This window comes from Aquarana catesbeiana, linkage group LG03 (genome assembly GCF_042186555.1).
Source record: "Aquarana catesbeiana isolate 2022-GZ linkage group LG03, ASM4218655v1, whole genome shotgun sequence".
Lineage (NCBI taxonomy): Eukaryota > Metazoa > Chordata > Amphibia > Anura > Ranidae > Aquarana > Aquarana catesbeiana.
In genome coordinates, this window is record NC_133326.1 from 679,483,178 (window position 1) to 679,505,791 (window position 22,614).

At 46.5% G+C, this 22,614-nt stretch overlaps 1 protein-coding gene across 1 annotated transcript in view; it reads left to right on the plus strand.

Moving 5' to 3' along the window:
* LOC141134745 (protein turtle homolog B-like) overlaps positions 1-22,614 on the plus strand; it is a 57,960-nt gene that overhangs the window by 10,800 nt on the left and 24,546 nt on the right. Inside the window, exons 2-3 of the mRNA XM_073624184.1 lie at positions 10,919-11,311; positions 16,893-17,237. Coding sequence (XP_073480285.1) covers positions 10,919-11,311; positions 16,893-17,237 — 738 coding nt within the window. The remainder of the gene's footprint in view (positions 1-10,918; positions 11,312-16,892; positions 17,238-22,614) is intronic.

Genomic DNA, 22,614 nt, shown 5'->3' on the forward strand with positions numbered 1-22,614 from the left:
ACACTACTGCACCTTGTCCTGCATCCTTCCCAGCTGCCAGCAGAGTCACCCAATGCGCCGTGAAACTTAGGTAACGTCCCTGTCCATGCCTGCTGGACCATGAGTCAGCGGTAATATGCACCTTACCGCTGACCGCCCTGTCCAGCGAGGCATGGACATTGCCTTCCACATGCCGGTAGAGAGCCGGAATCGCCTTCCGTGAGAAAAAGTGGCGTTTGGGTACCTGCCACTGAGGAACCGCACATTCCACAAACTCACGGAAGGGGGCAGAGTCTACCAACTGAAAAGGCAGCAGTTGAAGTGCTAGCAATTTTGCCAAGCTAGCATTCAACCGCTGGGCATGTGGATGGCTGGGAGCAAACTTCTTTCGGCGGTGCAGCAGCTGGGGCAGGGAAATTTGCCTGGTACAATCTGACGTCGGTGTACCAAAAGCAGATTGCCCACAAGTACTTGGCTGTGACACACCTAATTCTACACCTTCATTCCTCTCACTGCAGGTCTCAGAGAGGACTGAAGGTCTAGTGGGGTTGGAAATCTCAGCTGATGAGGAGCAAGGAGAGATCCTCTTTGTTCTTTGGTGTGGGTCTTTTAGATACGCTTGCCAACGAACTGCATGGCAGGTCAACATATGTCTGGTCAAGCATGTGGTACCCAAGCGGGAGATATTTTGGCCACGCGAGATACGCTTGAGACATATGTTGCAAATAGCAGCGGTGCGATCTGATGCACTCGTCTCAAAAAAGGCCCACACCAAAGAACTTTTTGAATAACGCGCAGAGACTGCAGCGCCCTGCACATGTGGAGCTTTGGGGTGTGATGCAGTCAATGTGCTGCCCTTAGGCTGGCCCCTGGAGGGCATCCTGCCTCGTTGGTGATGTGCTGCCGCCTCCTCCTCCTCCTCCTCCTCCTCCTCCTCCTCTCTCCTATCAGGCACCCACGTTGAGTCAGTGACCTCATCATCCCCTCCCTCCTCATCACTGGAGCAAACCTGGCAGTATGCTGCAGCAGGGGGAGCATGACTGCCAGATTGCTGTCCTTCTTGGGCACCCCCTCTGTCCGCGCTCATGTTACTGCCTTCATCGAGCTCAGTATCGTCATCAGAGCCTTCCAAACGCTGGGCATCCTCCTGGAGCATGTACCCAACACTGTGGTCAAACAGTTCGAGGGAATCCTCATGAGGACATGGTGGAGCTAGGGAAGGAGTCACTGATGACATTGAGCTGAGGGAAGAGGCCGCTGCTTTGCCAGACAAAGCACCCTGGGCATGGGTGAGAGAGGATGAGGAGGATGAGGACGGCTTGGTCATCCACTCGACCAAGTCTTCCGCATGTTGCGGCTCAACATGGCCAGCTGCCGAAAAAAAGGCCAAGCGTGTCCCATGGCCACGTGCTGATGAGGATGCACCGTCTCCACGACCAGCACTAGACACAGAGCCTGCTTGCCCTCTCTTATTGGCTTGTGACTGTCTGCCTCTCCTTCTTGGCCTTCCAGACATACTAATGGCCTGTAGCTGCACTAAGCTGGGATAGAACACCTGTAATTTTCTTCAAGTAGCTTTATATACTGTAACCAGACAAGCCTGCCTGTCAGTAGGAAGATAACAGGAACGGATCTAGCTGAACACTGTGAGCAGGACGCACTGTACTAAATGTAAATAGTCTAGCTGCCTGACCGTGGTACTAATAGGATCAAATAGAACACCTGTAATTTTCTTCAGGTAGCTTTATATACTGTAACCAGACAAGCCTGCCTGTCAGTAGGAAGATAACAGGAACGGATCTAGCTGTACACTGTGAGCAGGACGCACTGTACTAAATGTAAATAGTCTAGCTGCCTGACCGTGGTACTAATAGGATCAAATAGAACACCTGTAATTTTCTTCAGGTAGCTTTATATACTGTAACCAGACAAGCCTGCCTGTCAGTAGGAAGATAACAGGAACGGATCTAGCTGTACACTGTGAGCAGGACGCACTGTACTAAATGTAAATAGTCTAGCTGCCTGACCGTGGTACTAATAGGATCAAATAGAACACCTGTAATTTTCTTCAGGTAGCTTTATATACTGTAACCAGACAAGCCTGCCTGTCAGTAGGAAGATAACAGGAACGGATCTAGCTGAACACTGTGAGCAGGACGCACTGTACTAAATGTAAATAGTCTAGCTGCCTGACCGTGGTACTAATAGGATCAAATAGAACACCTGTAATTTTCTTCAGGTAGCTTTATATACTGTAACCAGACAAGCCTGCCGGTCAGTAGGAATTTAACAGGAACGGATCTAGCTGAACACTGTGAGCAGGACGCACTGCACTAAATGTAAATAGCAGGAACGGATCTAGCTGAACACTGTGAGCAGGACGCACTGCACTAAATGTAAATAGTCTAGAAGATAACAGGAACGGATCTAGCTGAACACTGTGAGCAGGACGCACTGCACTAAATGTAAATAGTCTAGAAGATAACAGGAACGGATCTAGCTGAACACTGTGAGCAGGACGCACTGCACTAAATGTAAATAGCAGGAACGGCTCTAGCTGAACACTGTGCGCAGGACGCACTGCACTAAATGTAAATAGCAGGAACGGATCTAGCTGAACACTGTGAGCAGGACGCACTGCACTAAATGTAAATAGCAGGAACGGATCTAGCTGAACACTGTGAGCAGGACGCACTGCACTAAATGTAAATAGCAGGAACGGATCTAGCTGAACACTGTGAGCAGGACGCACTGCACTAAATGTAAATAGCAGGAACGGATCTAGCTGAACACTGTGAGCAGGACGCACTGCACTAAATGTAAATTGCAGGAACGGATCTAGCTGAACACTGTGAGCAGGACGCACTGCACTAAATGTAAATAGTCTAGAAGATAACAGGAACGGATCTAGCTGAACACTGTGAGCAGGACGCACTGCACTAAATGTAAATAGCAGGAACGGATCTAGCTGAACACTGTGAGCAGGACGCACTGCACTAAATGTAAATAGCAGGAACGGATCTAGCTGAACACTGTGAGCAGGACGCACTGCACTAAATGTAAATAGCAGGAACGGATCTAGCTGAACACTGTGAGCAGGACGCACTGCACTAAATGTAAATTGCAGGAACGGATCTAGCTGAACACTGTGAGCAGGACGCACTGCACTAAATGTAAATAGTCTAGAAGATAACAGGAACGGATCTAGCTGAACACTGTGAGCAGGACGCACTGCACTAAATGTAAATAGCAGGAACGGATCTAGCTGAACACTATGAGCAGGACGCACTGCATTAAATGTAAATAGTCTAGATAGAAGATAACAGGAACGGATCTAGCTAAACTGAATACAGTGTATATATATATATGCAACACCTGGGATGCATATATATACACAATACACTGTAAGTGCAGCTAACTGACTGACTGTTCTGCCTAATCTATCTAACTCAAATCAAATGACACTGTCTCTCTCTCTCTCTATCTCTCAGCACACCGGAACACACACTACACAGGGCCGCCGTGCAGGCGGCCTTATATAGTGTGGGGTGTGTACTAAATCCCCTGAGCCATAATTGGCCAAAGCCACCCTGGCTTTGGCCAATTACAGCTCTCTCTACTGACAGCGCTGTGATTGGCCAAGCATGCGGGTCATAGTGCATGCTTGGCCAATCATCAGCCAGCAATGCACTGCGATGCCGCAGTGAATTATGGGCCGTGACGCGCCACACGAATTTAGCGCGAACGGCCCATAACGTTCGCAATTCGGCGAACGATCGAACAGCCGATGTTCGAGTCGAACATGGGTTCGACTCGAACACGAAGCTCATCCCTATTCAGCAGCTCCAAATACTGTAGCTGCTGACTTTTACTATTAGAACACTTACCTGTCCAGGGATCCTGCAGTGTCCTCACCCAAGCTGTTTCTTGGATTGGCTCTCTGGTACTGGCGCCGCCATATTGGGTAAGGGAAACCAGCAATAAAGGATTGCGGCTTCACAGATGGCTTCCTACTGTGCATGCACGAATTGTGCTATGCTTTCTCAATGAGCTGGCTGCGGCGGAGGCCGTGGTGAACTTAGCAGGAAGTGGGATCTGGTACCTGTCAAAACCAGGTACCCACTTCCTCCTCCTCCCCCCCACAAGGGGACAAATGTGACACCGGAGGAAGGAGGCAGGCAAATCCACCTTTTGGGTGGATCTCTGCTTTAAGGGGCAATGTGTTAAGACAACCCACTATTTTAGAATGGTCTGGCAGCACACCTTAACACATAGAAAATTGAAAAAGAAAACCTGTGCCTTATTTTTATGTAGTGCTCTGCAATGCACTGTATGTGGTGCACATCCATTTTCAGTTAATTGATGACTACTGTAAAATTCTTTTGGTTTGCGATTCACAATTTGTGCCACTGCAACCTACCATGATACATCAGTGTATCGTGTGTGTGTGTGTGTGCTTTATTGTAGTTATTTGATAATTTCTCATGATATATCAATAAAATATACCACTGAAATAGCAAAAATGTGTACTTTCTCTAAAAATCTTTAAGTTGCTTTATTTTTTTTTAACTCTGTGTCTAAAAAAATCCCTCAAACATCAAACACACACAACAAAGGAAAAGAAAGCACAAGGAATAGGTACAAAAACATTTTACAATTTTTTTTCAGGGCAGCTTACATGAACATTAATGATGAACACAAATTATGTGCCAGGAACATAGAAATACAAATATCCACCCAAAATGGGATTTTTTCCCAGTTTTTATTCTTTTGTGTGGTGTTTTTATTCTTTAGAATGTGTTACTGTGTCTTTCAATTTTTAACTACATAATCTGACTACACGATCTTTCAGATTTACCAAAATTATGTAAGTGCCCAAAAGCTCCTCTCCAGAATTTGCTTGTGATGGTTTTCATTTTTCAGCCTCTAAGTGCTTCTCTTCATATATGGCTGTAAACGCCCAAGTGTGCATGAACACCAGGGCAGCCATCAGAAATTGTGGGGCCCTTTATACAGGTTTAGGCCTGCCCCCCCTGAGCCTGACCACCAACATTCCCCAGGGTCCCGCCCACTGGCCGTCCCACCAAGTCTGCCCACTAGCCATCCCACCAAGTCCTTCAGTGCCTCAGCTACCCTCACACCCGTACACTGTCAGCCCCCTCACACCTGTACGCTGTCAGCCCCCTCACACCTGTACGCTGTCAGCCCCCTCACACCTGTACGCTGTCAGCCCCCTCACACCTGTACGCTGTCAGCCCCCTCACACCTGTACGCTCTCAGCCCCCTCACACCTGTACGCTCTCAGCCCCCTCACACCTATACGCCTTTAGCCCCCTCACACCTGTATGCTCTCAGCCCCCCTCACACCTGTACTCTCTCAGCCCCCCTCACCTGTACAATCTCAGCCCCCTCATACCTGTACACTCTCAGCCCCCTCACACCTGTATGCTCTCAGCCCCTCACACCTGTACGCTCTCAGCCCCCCTCACACCTGTACGCTCTCAGCCCCCCTCACCTGTACGCTCTCAGCCCCCCTCACCTGTACGCTCTTAGCCCCCCTCACACCTGTACGAACTCAGCCCCCTCACACCTGTACGCTCCCAGCCCCCCTCACACCTGTACGATCTCAGCCCCCTCACACCTGTACGATCTCAGTCCCCTTACACCTGTACGGTCTCAGTCCCCTCACACCTGTACGCTCTCAGCCCCCCTCACACCTGTACTCCCTCAGCCCCCCTCACACCTGTACTCCCTCAGCCCCCTCACACCTGCATGATCTCAGCCCCCTCACAACTGTACGCTCTCAGCCCCCTCACAACTGTACGCTCTCAGCCCCCCTCACACCTGTACGCTCTCAGCCCCCCTCACACCTGTACGCTCTCAGCCCCCCTCACACCTGTACGCTCTCAGCCCCCCTCACACCTGTACGCTCTCAGCCCCCCTCACACCTGCACGCTCTCAGCCCCCTCACACCTGTACACTCTCAGCCCCTTCACACCTGTACACTCTCAGCCCCCCTCACACTTGTATGCTCTCAGCCCCCCTCACACCTGTACACTCTCAGCCCCCCCTCACACCTGTACGATCTCAGTCCCCTCACACCTGTACGATCTCAGCCCCCCCACACCTGTACACTCTCAGCCCCCCTCACACCTGTACTCCCTCAGCCCCCCTTACACCTGTACTCCCTCAGCCCCCCTCACACCTGTACTCCCTCAGCCCCCCTCACACCTGTACTCCCTCAGCCCCCCTCACACCTGTACGCTCTCAGCCCCCCTCAAACCTGTACGCTCTCAGCCCCCCTCACACCTGTACGCTCTCAGCCCCCCTCACACCTGTACGCTCTCAGCCCCCCTCACCTGTACACTCTCAGCCCCCCTCACCTGTACACTCTCAGCCCCCCTCACACCTGTACGAACTCAGCCCCCTCACACCTGTACGCTCTCAGCAACCGCCATCCTAGGTGGATACAGAATGTCCCCTATGGAATATTTTGTCACCTGAAACGTATATGTACCAAAAAAGAGGACTATTTGGAACAAAGTAAGCTTCTTACACAAAAGTTTGAAGAAAAAGGATACAATGCCAATCATATAGAGACAGCCTTTAACAAATATTTGGCCAACAAGTGAAAACAAAAATAAAAAATCTCGATACCAGACCACTTTCGATACCCAACAGGCCTGTTTCTCTACCCAATATACCTAAGGCATTCGAAATTCAGAATATTATCAAAAAGAACTGGAATATTCTGAAGCATGACCCTGTGCTGGGTAAGGCACTTCCTGATCACCCTAATATCGTTTTTCGAAAACCTCGGGACCTTAGGAGCTTAGTAGCCCCGAGTAGGGTAAAGCTATCTACCAATAAACCAATTAGTGGTTGGTCAACTATATTTGATCAAAAAGGGTGCTATAGGTGCGGCGTGAAGAACTGTGGCACATGTATGTACATGTGGCACAGAAAGAAAACTGTAGCAGGGAGAGACGGAAAGGTCCATAAAATTAAACAATTTATAAATTGTGGAACAGAATATGTGATCTATGGCATCGTCTGCCCCTGTGGGCGCCTCTATGTTGGCCTTACGCAACGTCCAATGCGAGTCAGAATAGGGGAACATAAATGCAGTATTATTAATTCGAGACAAATATCCAGTCCCCCGACACTTTCTAGAGGCCCATGAAGAGGACCCTGCAGGCATGAAAGTCTTTGGAATTGAGTCTATTGGAGCCGAGTTTGATGCAGGAAGAAGACACCAGAGGCTATGTAAGCGAGAGGCCTTCTGGATCTTCACCCTCAGCAGTCTCGCCCCCTGAGGCCTAAACGAAGACCCCGAAATACATAAAATAGTTTAACAATATTTTAGAGCCAATTTAGTAAGTTAGTTCCATGTCCATTCACCATTTTTAGCTAGACCGTGGTTTATTATTCATTTATTATTGTTATCACTACTGTATTTTCCCTTATTTTAATTTTTAGATACGTAGCATTTAAATATCATCAAAGTACAGTAAGATTTTAGGCAAACTATGAGATCTAGGCTCCTAAACACCGTACTAGTATAATGCCCTCTATGCAAGACAGCCCATAAAAAACATAAAAAATATAAAAGAATATGCAAAATATGCATTCACCGTATGACTAGATCTAAGCAGATACGGGTTTACACATATGTATGTATTCAGTGGCTTTATTTTATTTTATTTTATTTCATATACCTTTCTCACTAAGAAAGTATACTAGAACCAGCATTTTTATTGTACTATATTTTTATCCTATCCTATATCTCTTACCCTGGAGTACACATGTGTATCTGTGTGTATGTACTAGCCTTTATGTGTACACCCAAAGGTACTCCAGCTATAGTAGCATCATCTGAAATAATGTGCATAATAATAGATGTGGTTTTTATTAACCTTATGTGATGTATCGGTAGTGAACACAAGGACTTGCCCTGATACTATACAGGAGTCTAATGCCCCGTACACACGATCGGACATTGATCCGACATTCCGACAACAAAATCCTAGGATTTTTTCCGACGGATGTTGGCTCAAACTTGTCTTGCATACACACGGTCACACAAAGTTGTCAGAAAATCCGATCATTCTGAACGCGGTGACGTAAAACACGTACATCGGGACTATAAACGGGGCAGTAGCCAATAGCTTTCATCTCTTTATTTATTCTGAGCATGCGTGGCACTTTGTGCGTCGGATTTGTGTACACACGATCAGAATTTCCGACAACGGATTTCGTTGTCGGAAAATTTTATAGCCTGCTCTCAAACTTTGTGTGTCGGAAAATCCGATGGAAAATGTGTGACGGAGCCCACACACGGTCGGAAGTTCCGACCACAAGGTCCTATCACACATTTTCCGTCAGAAAATCCGACCGTGTGTACAGGGCATAAGTGTGCACACCTTTGCACACATATATATGGACATTTTCATTATTATTACGTTTTTATTATTTTATATATATATATATATATATATATATATATATATATATATATATATATAAAATATTTAAATGTGTATTTTTTACTACTATGTTTTATTATTTAATTACAGTGCACCTCTTGCTCATTCTTTTATAAATGGGTATGCAAGTTCTTCTAGCTATAGGTATATTTCTATGCTAGTTACAATCAATAATAGATTATAATTATCTTTTTGAAAAAAAAAATACTCAATTTGACTGGATTCAATTGATCTGTTATGTGTTTCTACTCACCGACATGTGTGTGCACACTTTGTGTGCTTCTATGCCTTGTGCCATATAATCACAGGATATAGCTTCGGTAATACTGCATGGCTTAACCAATTGCTATAAATCACATCCCATAATGACATATAGTTGTGCATGCATATGTATGCATGCATTTGCTGTGTACATTTGCATTTTGGCTTGTTCATGCTTTTCTTCCCCCTTTTTTATAGTAGTGTGTATGTTTAGCATTTAGTGCTATGTAATTGCTTTCTTCCCCTTAGAGGCTCCACTGCAGGATAAGTGTTTTTTATAGTATCTCCTAAACACACTGTTATGCTCCTTATAGTATTCCCTAAATACACAGTTCTGACATTTTCTGTCTGGCTTTGCCCTCTACTTTCTTCTCTGACAATATGGCGGCTATTGTTTACTATTAGACGTCAATCCTGTGCGCCTGACGTCAGGACCGCACTTCCGCCCAGTGAAACGCAAGCAGGAAGTGTCAGTGCGGCGTGCGTTCCACCCGCCGAGATAGGACATCAGAACACGAGATTAGATGTGAACTGTTGGCTATGGATGCTGGAGCAGTTGTGGCTCTTACGGAGGGACTTCTAGAGGAAGGTGTAAGCTAAGACTACTTACTTAACGATACCTAATAATATAAATATATATATATATATATATATATATATATATTTAATATTCCTTATCTGCAATCTAGAATACCCAGAATACTTGATGTACGCCACTTGGTGTTACATCCAGGTTAGTCTACTGCCAATTCCCAGTGTGCACACACATGTGAAGTGGAACTAAATAAATCAAGTGAAATAAAAAAATATGAGTAGCACAATTATTGTCACTATACAACTATGTGACTAAGGTCTGCCCTCTGTAAGACCTCCCACCAATTAAGGGAGGGGCCCCAGTACTGATCAGAGATGTCATTCTCAGATAGACACATGTATAAATAGCTGCAAGAGATCAGCACAGATAATGCTCTGATGAAGAAGGGATACCTTCGAAACGCGTTAGCCAGCAGCGGTTCGTATGTCCTCTTCCTAGGACCTGGAAACTGCTACCAGCGGACCAATCGCCTTGTGATTGTTTATAGTGCGATTTTTCCTCCTACCTTTGTGAGTAGATTTTAATCTTGGTTTTAATAAACTTACCTTTAGGATAATGCACTAGGCTGGTGCGCTCTCTTTTTTTCTTATCATTTATCACTAGGATTTTCCCATCCTGGAGAGCAGCAAGGCCGAAATACATTGTCCTTTCTGAACCCCTGGGATCATCTAGCTTGCATACCTGTGCGCAAGAGTATTTGCTTCTTTAATACTGTACCCCTCACACCTGTACACTCTCAGCCCCCTCACACCTGTACGCTCTCAGCCCCCTCACACCTGTACACTCTCAGCCCCCCCTCACCTGTACGCTCTCAGCCCCCCTCACCTGTACGCTCTCAGCCCCCCCCTCACCTGTACGCTCTCAGCCCCCCTCACACCTGTACGCTCTCAGCCCCCCTCACACCTGTGCGCTCTCAGCCCCCCTCACACCTGTACGCTCTCAGCCCCCCTCACACCTGTACGCTCTCAGCCCCCCTCACACCTGTACGATCTCAGCCCCCTCACACCTGTACACTCTCAGCCCCCTCAGACCTGTATGCTCTCAGCCCCCCTTACACCTGTACACTCTCAGCCCCCTCACACCTGTACGATCTCAGCCCCCTCACACCTGTACATGTACACACAGAGAAATGTACACACACAGGCATGTACACAGTCACACACACAGCCCCCCCCCCCCCTGTACAAAAGCCCTTAGTTGTAAGGTGGTCCTACAGTAGTCCCAGCTCTTGTTGCCACATGCAGAGGGGTGCACATGTAGGAAATGGCCAGAGGTGGCAGCAAAGAGCCAATGTCGGCTCATGACAGAGCAGCGGCCTGCCGACTCACACACATACAGGAGCATCCACAGAGCTCCTCTGCACCTGCCCCGCCTTCTCACATCCCTGCCAATCGGCCGTGCCCGTCCAGACGCTGGGGCCCCTTACAAGTGTATGGGCTGTACCCCCTTGATGATAGCCCTGATGAACACGATAGGCTAACAAAGAGTTGCTCCTACAGGCTGAAAGAAAAAAAAACACCAAAAGCCTTTGTAAGTAAAATTTTTTATGCACGGTGTGCATGAGGACTAAATATAAATATGATTTAAATCCCCTTAGGAAATGTCTGCAGTGAAGAAAAGACCCACTGTACAGAGCAACCTGACTCCATAAGGGTAGAGAAGGGGGGATCGGTGATCATACCTTGTCACTTCTCCTATCTTAAGAATGATAAACCAGAAGAGGTGAGAGTGTTCTGGAGACATGCAACAGAAGGTAGATGTGCAAATAATGAAGTCATTTACAAACACCATGAGAGATGGATACATGCAGACTATGGAGGACGGATCAGTATGGAGGGAAATCCAGAGCTGGAGAGAACAGCGACAATCAGAATCCAGAAGCTGAGGGACACCGATGGACCCATGTTCTGCTGTAGGATCTCACTTTACTATAATGGGCAACCATATGACTCATGGCAGAACCGACATGGGACCTATATAAAGTTCAAAGGTAAAATGTTTGATCGAAATATGCTTTATATATGTTACCCTACAGGAGGAGGACAGACTCATAGCTCCCTTCTGTCTGTATCACCCTGCAGGAGGAGGACAGATTCATAGCCCCGTTCTATCTGTATCACCCTGCAGGAGGAGGACAGACTCATAGTTCCCTTCTGTCTGTATCACCCTGCAGGAGGAGGACAGACTCATCGCTCCCTTCTGTCTCTATCATCCTGCAGGAGGAGGACAGACTCATAGCTCCCTTCTGTCTGTATCACCCTGCAGGAGGAGGACAGACTCATAGCTCCCTTCTGTCTCTATCATCCTGCAGGAGGAGGACAGACTCATAGCTCCCTTCTGTCTGTATCACCCTGCAGGAGGAGGACAGACTCATAGCCCCCTTCTGTCTGTATCACCCTGCAGGAGGAGGACAGACTCATAGCTCCCTTCTGTCTCTATCATCCTGCAGGAGGAGGACAGACTCATAGCCCCCTTCTGTCTGTATCACCCTGCAGGAGGAGGACAGACTCATAGCTCCCTTCTGTCTCTATCATCCTGCAGGAGGAGGACAGACTCATAGCTCCCTTCTGTCTGTATCACCCTGCAGGAGGAGGACAGACTCATAGCTCCCTTCTGTCTGTATCACCCTGCAGGAGGAGGACAGACTCATCGCTCCCTTCTGTCTGTATCACCCTGCAGGAGGAGGACAGACTCATAGCTCCCTTCTGTCTGTATCACCCTGCAGGAGGAGGACAGACTCATAGCTCCATTCTGTCTGTATCACCCTGCAGGAGGAGGACAGACTCATAGCTCCCTTCTGTCTGTATCACCCTGCAGGAGGAGGACAGACTCATAGCCCCCTTCTGTCTGTATCACCCTGCAGGAGGAGGACAGACTCATAGCCCCCTTCTGTCTGTATCACCCTGCAGGAGGAGGACAGAATCATAGCCCCCTTCTGTCTGTATCACCCTGCAGGAGGAGGACAGACTCATAGCTCCTTCTGTCTGTATCACCCTGCAGGAGGAGGACAGACTCATAGTTCCCTTCTGTCTGTATCACCCTGCAGGAAGAGGACAGACTCATAGCCCCCTTCTGTCTGTATTACCCTGCAGGAGGAGGACAGACTCATAGCTCCCTTCTGTCTGTATCACCCTGCAGGAGGAGGACAGACTCTTAGCCCCTTCTGTCTGTATCACCCTGCAAGAGGAAGGACTTGGTCAGCCCATATTTTACATGCTATCTGCATAAGCCACGTTTGACAGGTTATCAGAACACCACAGAATCCCGGGTGATGGTCCCGCCGCCCCCCCCCCCCCCCCGCTCCAGTACAAGACAGATGATTGGCAGCCCTATTTCCATGTGAGACAGCGTAGAGGGGATGTGTCCATTCCCTCCTCTCAAGTCTCAGATTACACTCAGCTCTCCTCCCAATATGTGTACTTTGAAGGGCTGTGGAGAGGAAGGGGCTGCAGATAAAGAGGCACAGCTTATGTAATCACTTTTATAGACCATCATATGCATTTTTGTTAACACAAACAGTGTAAGTACATACAAGTAGCAAGCAGGAAAGATTTTTTATTTTTGCAATCACCTGTACAGCCAAGCTCAGATTGCATGAGGGAGATGTTGCACAGGAGCCACTGAGTTGTACTGCAGTCCTTACACATTAACAAGGTAAATGCTGACAGGAGAAGAGAGCAGATGAATTTATCAGTCTGCTGCTTTTACTTTCACTGTCCATTTACAATGTAGAGGTGTGATTTACTAAATGCAAGCAAAAGAAAATCACATTTTCCGCTCTGTCAGACAGGAATGTGCTGTGTGGAAGAACTGTGCAAATCTCGGAACTGGATAACCAGAAATATAAATCACAGATGTTTGTTATTTTATCCAGTCTCTGTGCTTTCTGCAGGGGACTCCCTGACCAGCATCCCATTCAGCCCAGGGGGCATTTGGAGGGGGAGCAGGGGCAGCAATCTGAGCCTCAAGGCTCTGACTGAAGTTTCGTCCCTACAAAGGAGTATGCAACTATCCCCCCAGCTGCACTACATGCTGCTGGCATTTTTCCCTACAGCTACTGCTCCTCAATGGTGGAGAGCCCTGCACTCCAGGTGCTTTTGAGGTTCCCTCGCTGTGCAGGCGACCTGGCCGCCGACCCTCCTGCCCACCGATCATATTCACTTCCCACAGACATCTCTGCAAAATCCCCTCATTTGCGGTCCTGGGAAGTATAGCAAGAGAGGCCGGATGCATCATTTCCGATTGCGTGGTCCGGTTGGCGGTCATCTTGGTGGAGGCTGGAGCCTCCAGGGCAAGCACTAGAGTGAGTCGCTTCCAGTAACATCAGTTCCGGTCAGCTGCAGCACGGATTTTAAAGAATAACAAAAGGCCTTTAATGCCCCCCTCCCTATTGGAAACCCAGGAAGGAGGACGTGGCAGGTGCAGGTGTGTCCAACAACCTGCACGGGGTCAGCTGGGGGCGGGGCTGGAGCTGGAGCAGGAAGCAGAAAGGGCTCTCTAAGCAGAGGATCCCGGTGCCTGGTCAGGTCGGACGCTTCTCCACCCTGCCCTGCAGATCCTGCATGTCAGGACAGCTCCAAGGTAAGCCAGAGCACTCTGGAGTCACCTCTGTCTTTACCTCCCTACAAACCATACAATTGCATTATACAACCTCACTCAGGGTCTTTGTGCTTACTTGCAGGCAAAGGCCCCAGAGGAAAAAAGGGCACAGACCAGAGCAAGGCATGAGCCTCTTGCGGTCACCGGTTTTTCCCTGAGTGAAAAAAACCACTATGCCAAAAATGCATAAAATGGTGGCTAATGAGTCGAAAGGCTTCCTTCAAACATGCTTAACTCCTTCAAAAACGAAATAAAGAGCACTATTGGGCCAATACGCTCAGCAGTAGAGCAGCTGGAAGTGCAGCAAGCTCTAGCCAGCAATGTATAGATCCCCTCAGGTTGCAGCAAAAAGGCAGATCAGCCAGAACAGGTGGTCGATTCGGATAACTCCGAACAAGACTCCGAGGATGGCTTATGCTGGGATTCCGAGGAGGATGACGACTCGGCAGTTGGCATACCCTATTTGCCTCAGAAGACACGGATAACCTTCTAAGGCTCGGCCTCATCTAGTGCAACTTGTCATGTGACTTAGGACTGCAAAGTCGCATGACAAGTCATACCCCATGACTTCCAATGAGTACTGTTCATATCTGTGCGACTTCAAGTTGCAGTGACTTTAAATTGGTCCCTGCACTACTTTGGTCCCACTTTGATGCAACTTGAGGTCCATAGACCTCAAGAATACACAGACATGGTTTCGAGTTGCATCAAAATCGTGCAGGGGAAGGCGCCCTTTCGTCATTCCAGGAGATTTAACAAGGAAGCCGCTCAACAGAAGAGCGGGAGTATGCATGGCCACAAGAGACTTGCAAGACGCATACGTACATGTACCCATAATGAGAAGTCAGCAAAGATATCTAAGGTTCAAGATCCAGGGCCGGTGGCCACAATGCATCTACAGTACACATCTTTTGCCTTTCAGCAGTACCCTAGAATGGGGGGTGCACATGGGGGATCTCTGTACACAGGGGAGATGTAACTCCAGATGGTCTTGAACCTCCTAGTATATGAGGGAATTAAAAGCCATAGAGGAAGCGAGGAGAGCATTGCAACCAGCTATCCAGGGCAGAGATGTCCAGATTCAGTCAGACAATGCCACAATGGGGGCATACCTGAACAGGCAAGGAGAGACCAAAATCCCCTCATTTGAGCCTGACAGAAGAAATTCTGTCATGGGCTAAGACAAACATCCGATCAACCTCTGGCATCCACTTGAAGGGGACAGACAACACGCTGGCAGACTTGCTAAGCCGAAAGACCATAAAACAGACAGAGTGGTCGCTAAACCAAGCAACCTTCTTGTGGATCACGCAAACCTGGAGCGTGCCCAAGGTAGATCTGTCTGCCTCAAAGACAAATGCGAAACTGCCAAGATTCTTCTCGCCGGATCCCACAAATGGCAACATCAGAGTGGACATGTTCAATCAAAGCTGGGCACATCAACTGTGTTATGCATTCCCCCTGACGGCTCTTATACCAAAGGTGAGCCAAAAAATCAGGGAAGAAAGAGCAACAGTGATAAAGTGCACCCCACTGGCCCCAGAGAACATGGTTCAGTCACTCAAAGAAACTGTCTCCAGCCGCACCTGATACACCAAGACCTACCAGACCTCCTATCACGAGAGCCAGTCAACCACCCGAATCACAAACTCGTGAAGCTTTCAGTTTGGTTACTGAGAGGGTGAGGCTGCAAAAGAAAGAACCGTTGGACAGAGTGATTGACCCCATTCTAGCCAAGAGAAAACACCATAACTAGAGTGAGAAGGAAGATTGTCTCCTGGTACGGGAACAAACAGGATTCCGACAGAGAATCATCCCAGGGATTCGGGAGGGAGCAGACTTGAACCTCTCTCAGAGCACGCAGAACAAGTGGCAGCACTCTCCCCCTGTCTGGACACCAGATTAGCAGAGGACCCGTTTATAAAGAGATTCCTGATCTCGTTAAATAGAGCCAGACCCTCTAAAGTTGGCAGAACTCCGACATGGGACCTATCCACGGTGCTCAGAGGATTCCTCTCTCTGCCATTCGAACCACTGGAGGAGTGCTCAGATAAAAATCTTACACTCAAAACTGCACTCTTAGTGACCTAGTATTGGCCAGGGGAGTGGGTGAAAGTCTCAAGGTTTTTTACACAATGGAACCCTACTGACTGATCCAGACAGATAAAATAGTCCTCTCGCCAAACCAAGTTTTTCTACCAAGTCTCTTCAACCTTCCACAGGATGCAGAATGTGGTTACACATACGGATGTGGTTGATGCAGATATAAGCTTATGGAACTAATATACATCACTTTGATATGTTCACTGTAGCATATGTTATGTTCCAGCCTTACTGTATCATTCAATTTGCATCTGTGTGGTTGGTATAATTTAGAGTGTACCTAACTGGTTGATTGCTTGCCTTTGCTCTATATAGTTGTCACAGTGCATATCAATACATACAGAGTTGAACATCTCTGTCAATACACTGCACCAACTTAGGCAATCTACCTATATATCACTTTGCCTACTTGTCTATACAATTTATTCCTATATATACAATAAAATACTCTACCATAACTTATTGTTTAGGGATCCTAGGACCCCTATTACCCAATCCTACCAGTCCCCGGGGTATTCCTTCTTACCTATTGACTGGGATGATATGAACATTGGTGTGTAATACGGTACTAATATAAAACTACCTTTATGGTCTTTTCTTTTTCTAAGAAGTCTTCCAGGGCAGTACTAGTTCCCACCCTAAGCGATGATACCAGGTATTGTGGGAACGCATTGGCTTACTGAGAGTTCCTTCAGTGCTTTAATACTACTGAGGCACACAGGTGAGACTAACAAATTTATAATGGTAGACTAATGTGTTTCCTGTTGCAGGAAGGAGGAGCCTCTCTCTCGGATGCTGCCTTGGAAGACTTCTTAGAAAAAGACTTACCAGGTACCTAACTCTGTTTTTGGTTTTGTTTTTTTCTGCAGACCAGTTCTCTGTAGAACAGCCGGATGTTGTCCCTGCTGTGATTGGAGAAGATATCTCTATACCGTGTGCTCTTCATAATAGATCATCTGATGCTATAGAGGAGATTATCTGGAGAGTAGGAACACGTGATCTGTGTTTTGAAAATAATGAATTTTTAATATGGAATACACAAAATATAACACAAAAGTTTGGACGATGGAGTGTACAGAAATCTGAGAATAGCTTCCTATTACAAATAAAGAGTATTACAGATTCTGACCGTTGGCAATACTGCTGTGAGCTGAAGACAAAAACGAGATCAGATGGACGGTCATCTACACACGGCACCCAGGTAGTGATAGCAGGTAAGATATTTTCAGTTTTCAACATCAAATTACACTGGAGGCGGGACTTTGAAGGCACTTTGACACAAGCCAATTGCAGTACATTTAAAATATATGCACTTTTATTTAACACACATTGGTAAACACATTTCCATGCAAAAAATGTAACATGGGTGACTATCAATGCAGAGACATGTAAAGATAAGATGACAATAGTAGATCTCCAACCGACACATTTCAGAATTAAGAATACAACTCCTTCATTGGGGGTAGAGGAGATATCCAATGTTTATGATATAAACACAAGGGTCAGAAATAATAATAGTAACATAATGTCATAAATACATTGAGGAAATTCAGTTTGATAATGAATCATCAACTTACGGTCACTTTCAAGGTGTTTAAACATTCCATGATGTATTTGGATTTTGCAAAAGCATTTGACAGTTCCCCATAAATGTTTACTGTACAAAATAAGGTCCGTTGGCATCGACCATAGGGTGAGTACATGGATTGAAAACTGGCTACAAGGGCAAGTTCAGAGGGTGGTGATAAATGGGGAGTACACGGAATGGTCAGAGGTGCCCATTTTTGCCACCCATCAGTGCCCATCACTGCCGCCCATCACTGCCACCTATCGGTACCCATCACTGCCGCCTCATCAGCGTACATCAATGAAGGAGAAAAATTACTGGTTTTAAATTTTTTATAACAAAATATAAAAAATAAAATTCGGTCTTTTTACATTTTTATAACAAAAAATAAAAATCCCAGAGGTGATCAAATACCACCAAAAGAAAGCTCTATTTGTGGGGAAAAAAATGATAAAAATTTCATTTGGGTACAGTGTTGTTGACCGCGCAATTGTCATTCAAAGTGGGTCAGCGCTGAAAACTGAAAATTGGTCTGGATAGGAGGGGGGTTTAAGTGCCCAGTAAGCAAGTGGTAAATCAAAATATCATTAAACATAGGATATATATATTTTTTTTTTTTTTTTTTGTTTTTTTTTATTACACCCACCCAAATATAGATACAACTTGTGCAGCTGCTACTAACAATGTGTTTAAATTATAACAAAAGTCAAAAAACATATTTCTCCATTTACATGAAGGTCAGGGTAATATAACCCAACACAGAGTTCCCCCTTACATCAGAGTCTGCAGGATTCCCCCTTACAGTGCAAGGGAAAATTGTATGTAAAGGGGAATGCTGCAGATCATGATGTAAGAGGGAATGCTGCAGACTGGTGTAAAGGAGAACTCTGATATAAGAGGGCTCTGGTGACCAGAGATCACCTTATATCAGAGTGCACAGCATTCCCCTTTACATCAGGGTCCGCAGAGTTCCAACTTGCATCTAAAACAGGAACTCTGATATGTAGGGGACTCTGGTGACCACAGACCACCTTCCACAGAGTGAATGCACTAAGGCAAGGGGGGGGGTTTACTGATATCAGGGGGAACTTTTAAATCGGTGTCCCTTTACCTTACTGTATTCACTCCCCCTTACATCAGTGATCCCCCTCAGACTGGCCTTGCAGCACAATCACTGACCTCCTCTCAGGTGCACCTTGCACGGCTCAGTCAGATGGTACTCTCTAGGCTCCAGCTTGGTGGCTCTGGTTTCATCCTATATTATCCTCTCCACATTCTGCACACATGCGACTCCTCATGTGACCCCTGTCCTGGAAGCGCTCCTGCTCTTGACCCCTCTGTAGAACCCCCCCCCCCCTAGAGACTGCAGACATGATACAAGAGATGGTCAGAGACTCTGCGGATATGATACAAGAAATGGTCAGAGACCTTGCGGACATGATACAGGAGATGGTCAAAGACTCTGCGGACATGATACAAGAAATGGTCAAAGACTGTGCGGATATGATACAGGAGATGGTTAGAGAATGTGCAGACATTATACAGGAGATGGTCAAAGACTGTGCAGACATGATACAGGGGATGGTCAGAGAATGTGCGGACATAATACAAGAGATGGTCAGAGACTGTGGGGACATGATACAGGAGATGGTCAGAGACTGTGCTGACATGATACAGGAGATGGTCAGAGACTGTGGGGACATCATACAGGAGATGGACAGAGACTGTGCAGACATGATACAGGAAATGGTCCGAGACTGTGCGGACATGATACAGGAGATGGTCCGAGACTGTGCGGACATGATACAGGAGATGGTCAGAGACTGTGCGGGACATGATACAGGAGATGGTCTTAGACTGTGCGGACATGCTACAGCAGATGGTCAGAGACTGCAAACATGCTGCAGAAGATGGTCAGAGACTATCCGGTTATGATACAGGAGATGGTCTTAGACTGTGCAGACAGGTACCAAACACTGAAGCCATAGCCACAGATGATACAGCCACGGACAGGGTGCAGAGCAGACAGATGATCCCTCTATACACTCCTTGGTTCCTACTACAAGCAGTGAATCAGGAGAAGCCAACATGTTCGCTTTGAGCACCATTCTGGTAGATGTAGTCTCTGCAGAGTGCAGGCACCGGTGGACCAAGTCTAGTGTGTGGTGTGGAAAACTACAACTCCCGCCATGGAATGTGGTGCCGGGACAAGGTCATACAGTGCCCAGGGCAAAGGTGTTAACCTGCACCCCACTCCCCAGGTTAAGTAGGGGCTGGGGTGCAGTTTGTAGCGACATGCACAGTTTAACAGCAGTACGCATTTAATCCTGCAGTAAAGCTATGGGCCAACAGTGATTTAGAAAAAATTTATCAGTGTGAGATAAAATGCCTGTGTGTGTTGTATCACTAGAATGCATAGATGTCCCTGCTTCTGTGGTGTGAGTTTAAAGCGAAGTAGGCACGGTTAGTTCGTTTTTTTTTTTTGTGTAGCTGGTGAGCGGAAGAAAAGATAAATGAACAGATTCACCCCAACCACACAAATGAGACAGATGGAGGAATCCTCCCCTTCTGTGCCATTTTATTCTGACAGTGGGACTCCCCCCGATGTCAGAATACACTAATCAGTCTGCAACCATTTCGCTTTAGCCGCTGATTGAAAGAAAGTTTTCTAGCAATGGCTGTTCGACAGAAGTTGATCTACTGATTGATTTCTGTTGAACAGAAAGGGGGAAGGCCACACACAGACTGAAATTTGTCTGGTCCCTAGTGAACTGGCTAATTTTTGCTCTGTGTGCGCCCAGCTTAAGGGGCTCTGTGTAATTGTGAAGAAGGAGCGGTGCAATCAGAGGGAGAGAGCAACTCTGGTGCTAAATTTTGTATTCTATTGTCAACCTAAAATTCAGATTCCTTGTTCTAGATTAGCAGCTACACACTGATATCCCAAAATTATTGATAATCAGTCACTGCAGAAAGGTTTTTTTACATTTTATAACTGCATATGTCACTGATCACAGGCTTGGGGCTTAATTCTAGTAGACCCTCACCTCCTTTGCAAGCAAAACACATAGCCTTTAGTAAATGTCCAGTAAAGTTTTCTGAGCCTAAGAAGTAGTGAAGTTTTCCTGGTCTGCAATCTCATCAGAGTTGCAGGATACTGATAATTTAACAGTAATCTGCAAGCACTGATTGCAGACTGACACAGCCAGGACGTTTTACAAATCTGGCACTGCTGACTAGGGATGAGCCGAACACCCCCCGGTTCGGTTCGCACAAGAACCTGCGAACGGACCGAAAATTTGCACGAACGTTAGAACCCTATTGACGTCTATGGGACTCGAACGTTCAAAATCAAAAGGGCTCATTTTAAAGGCTAATTTGCATGGTATTGTCCTAAAAAGGGTTTGGGGACCCGGGTCCTACCCCAGGGGACATGTATCAATGCAAAAAAAACTTTTAAAAACGTCCGTTTTTTCGGGAGCAGTGATTTTAATGATGCTTAAAGTAAAAAAAAAAAAAAAAAGTGAAATATTCCTTTAAATATCGTACCTGGGGTGTGTCTATAGTATGCCTGTAAAGTGGCGCGTGTTTCCCGTGTTTAGAACAGTCCCTGCACAAAATGTAATTTTTAAAGGAAAAAATCTCATTTAAAACTGCTTGCGGGTTTAATGTAATGTCGGGTCCTGGCAATATGGATGAAAATCAGTGAGACAAACGGCATGGGTAACCCCAGTCATTACCAGGCCCTTTGGGTCTTGTATAGATATTAAGGGGAACCCCGCACCCAAATTAAAATAAGAAAAGGTGTGGGGCCACCAGGCCCTATATACTCAGAACAGCAGTATACAGGCGGTGCAAACAAGACAGGGACTGTAGGTTTGTTGTTAAGTAGAATCTGTTTGTAATTTTTAACGGGTACATTTTTAACGTGTTTAGCTCCAGCCAAAAAATCTTTTTTAAGCTTTTTGGAAAACATGGGGAAGGGTTATCACCCCTGTGACATTTGTTTTGCTGTCTTTCCTCCTCTTCAGAAGATTTCACCTCACTTTTTGTCCCAATGACAAATGTTTTTTGAAAATTTGGGGTTTTTTGTGGAACAAGGATTGGAAAGCATCAGTGGAAAGGAAAACTGTTTTTCCCATATTAACTCTTACAGGAGAGAATTTCCCTTCCTAGGGGTAGATTTCATCTCACTTCCTGTTGTCTCCTTCCGTTTGCAAGTAGGAGTCGTTTGTAAGTTAGATGTTTGAAAGTAGGGGCCTACCCTATATACTCAGCAGAAATTTGGGCCTTGGTGGGTGCAGAAATGGGCCCTGCTGTGAAATATTAGATCAAGAATGGTAATTACATGCCCCTGTTGAACAAGGGCAGAAAAATTGGGCCTTTGGTGGTGGTGGTGCTGGTGCCACAACACTGTAAGTCCTCACTCGCTCTTGGTGGGTGCAGAAATGGGCCCTGCTGTGAAATATTAGATCAAAAATTGTAATTACACGCCCCTGTTAAACAGGGGCTGAAATAATGGGCCTTAGGCACTGGTGCTGGTGCCACAACACTGCAACCCCTCACAGATACTCTAGTTGTAACGCAGAAACAAGCCCTGCTGCAAAGTATTGCATCAAAAATTGTAATTACACGCTCCTGTTAAACAGGGGCTGAAAAATTGGGCCTTAGGCACTGGTGGTGGCGCCCAGAACCAAAAATGTTCTTACAAGCTATCAGCGTGATGATTGAGGAGGAAGAGGATAATTACTCAGGGATAGTCACTCAGCATCAGCATAGGCAGTCTTTGAAGGGATCTGAGATTTAAAAAAAAAATTATTCGGTTACATCAGCATCAGGTGCTTGGTAGCTGGTGGTGATCCAAGACTGATTCATTTTTATGAAGGTCAGTCGATCGACCGAGTCGGTGGACAAACGCACCCTGTGATCGGTAACAAAGCCTCCAGCAGCACTGAATGTGCGTTCCGAAAGAACGCTGGATGCAGGACAGGCCAGCAGCTCAATTGCATACTGTGCAAGCTCTGGCC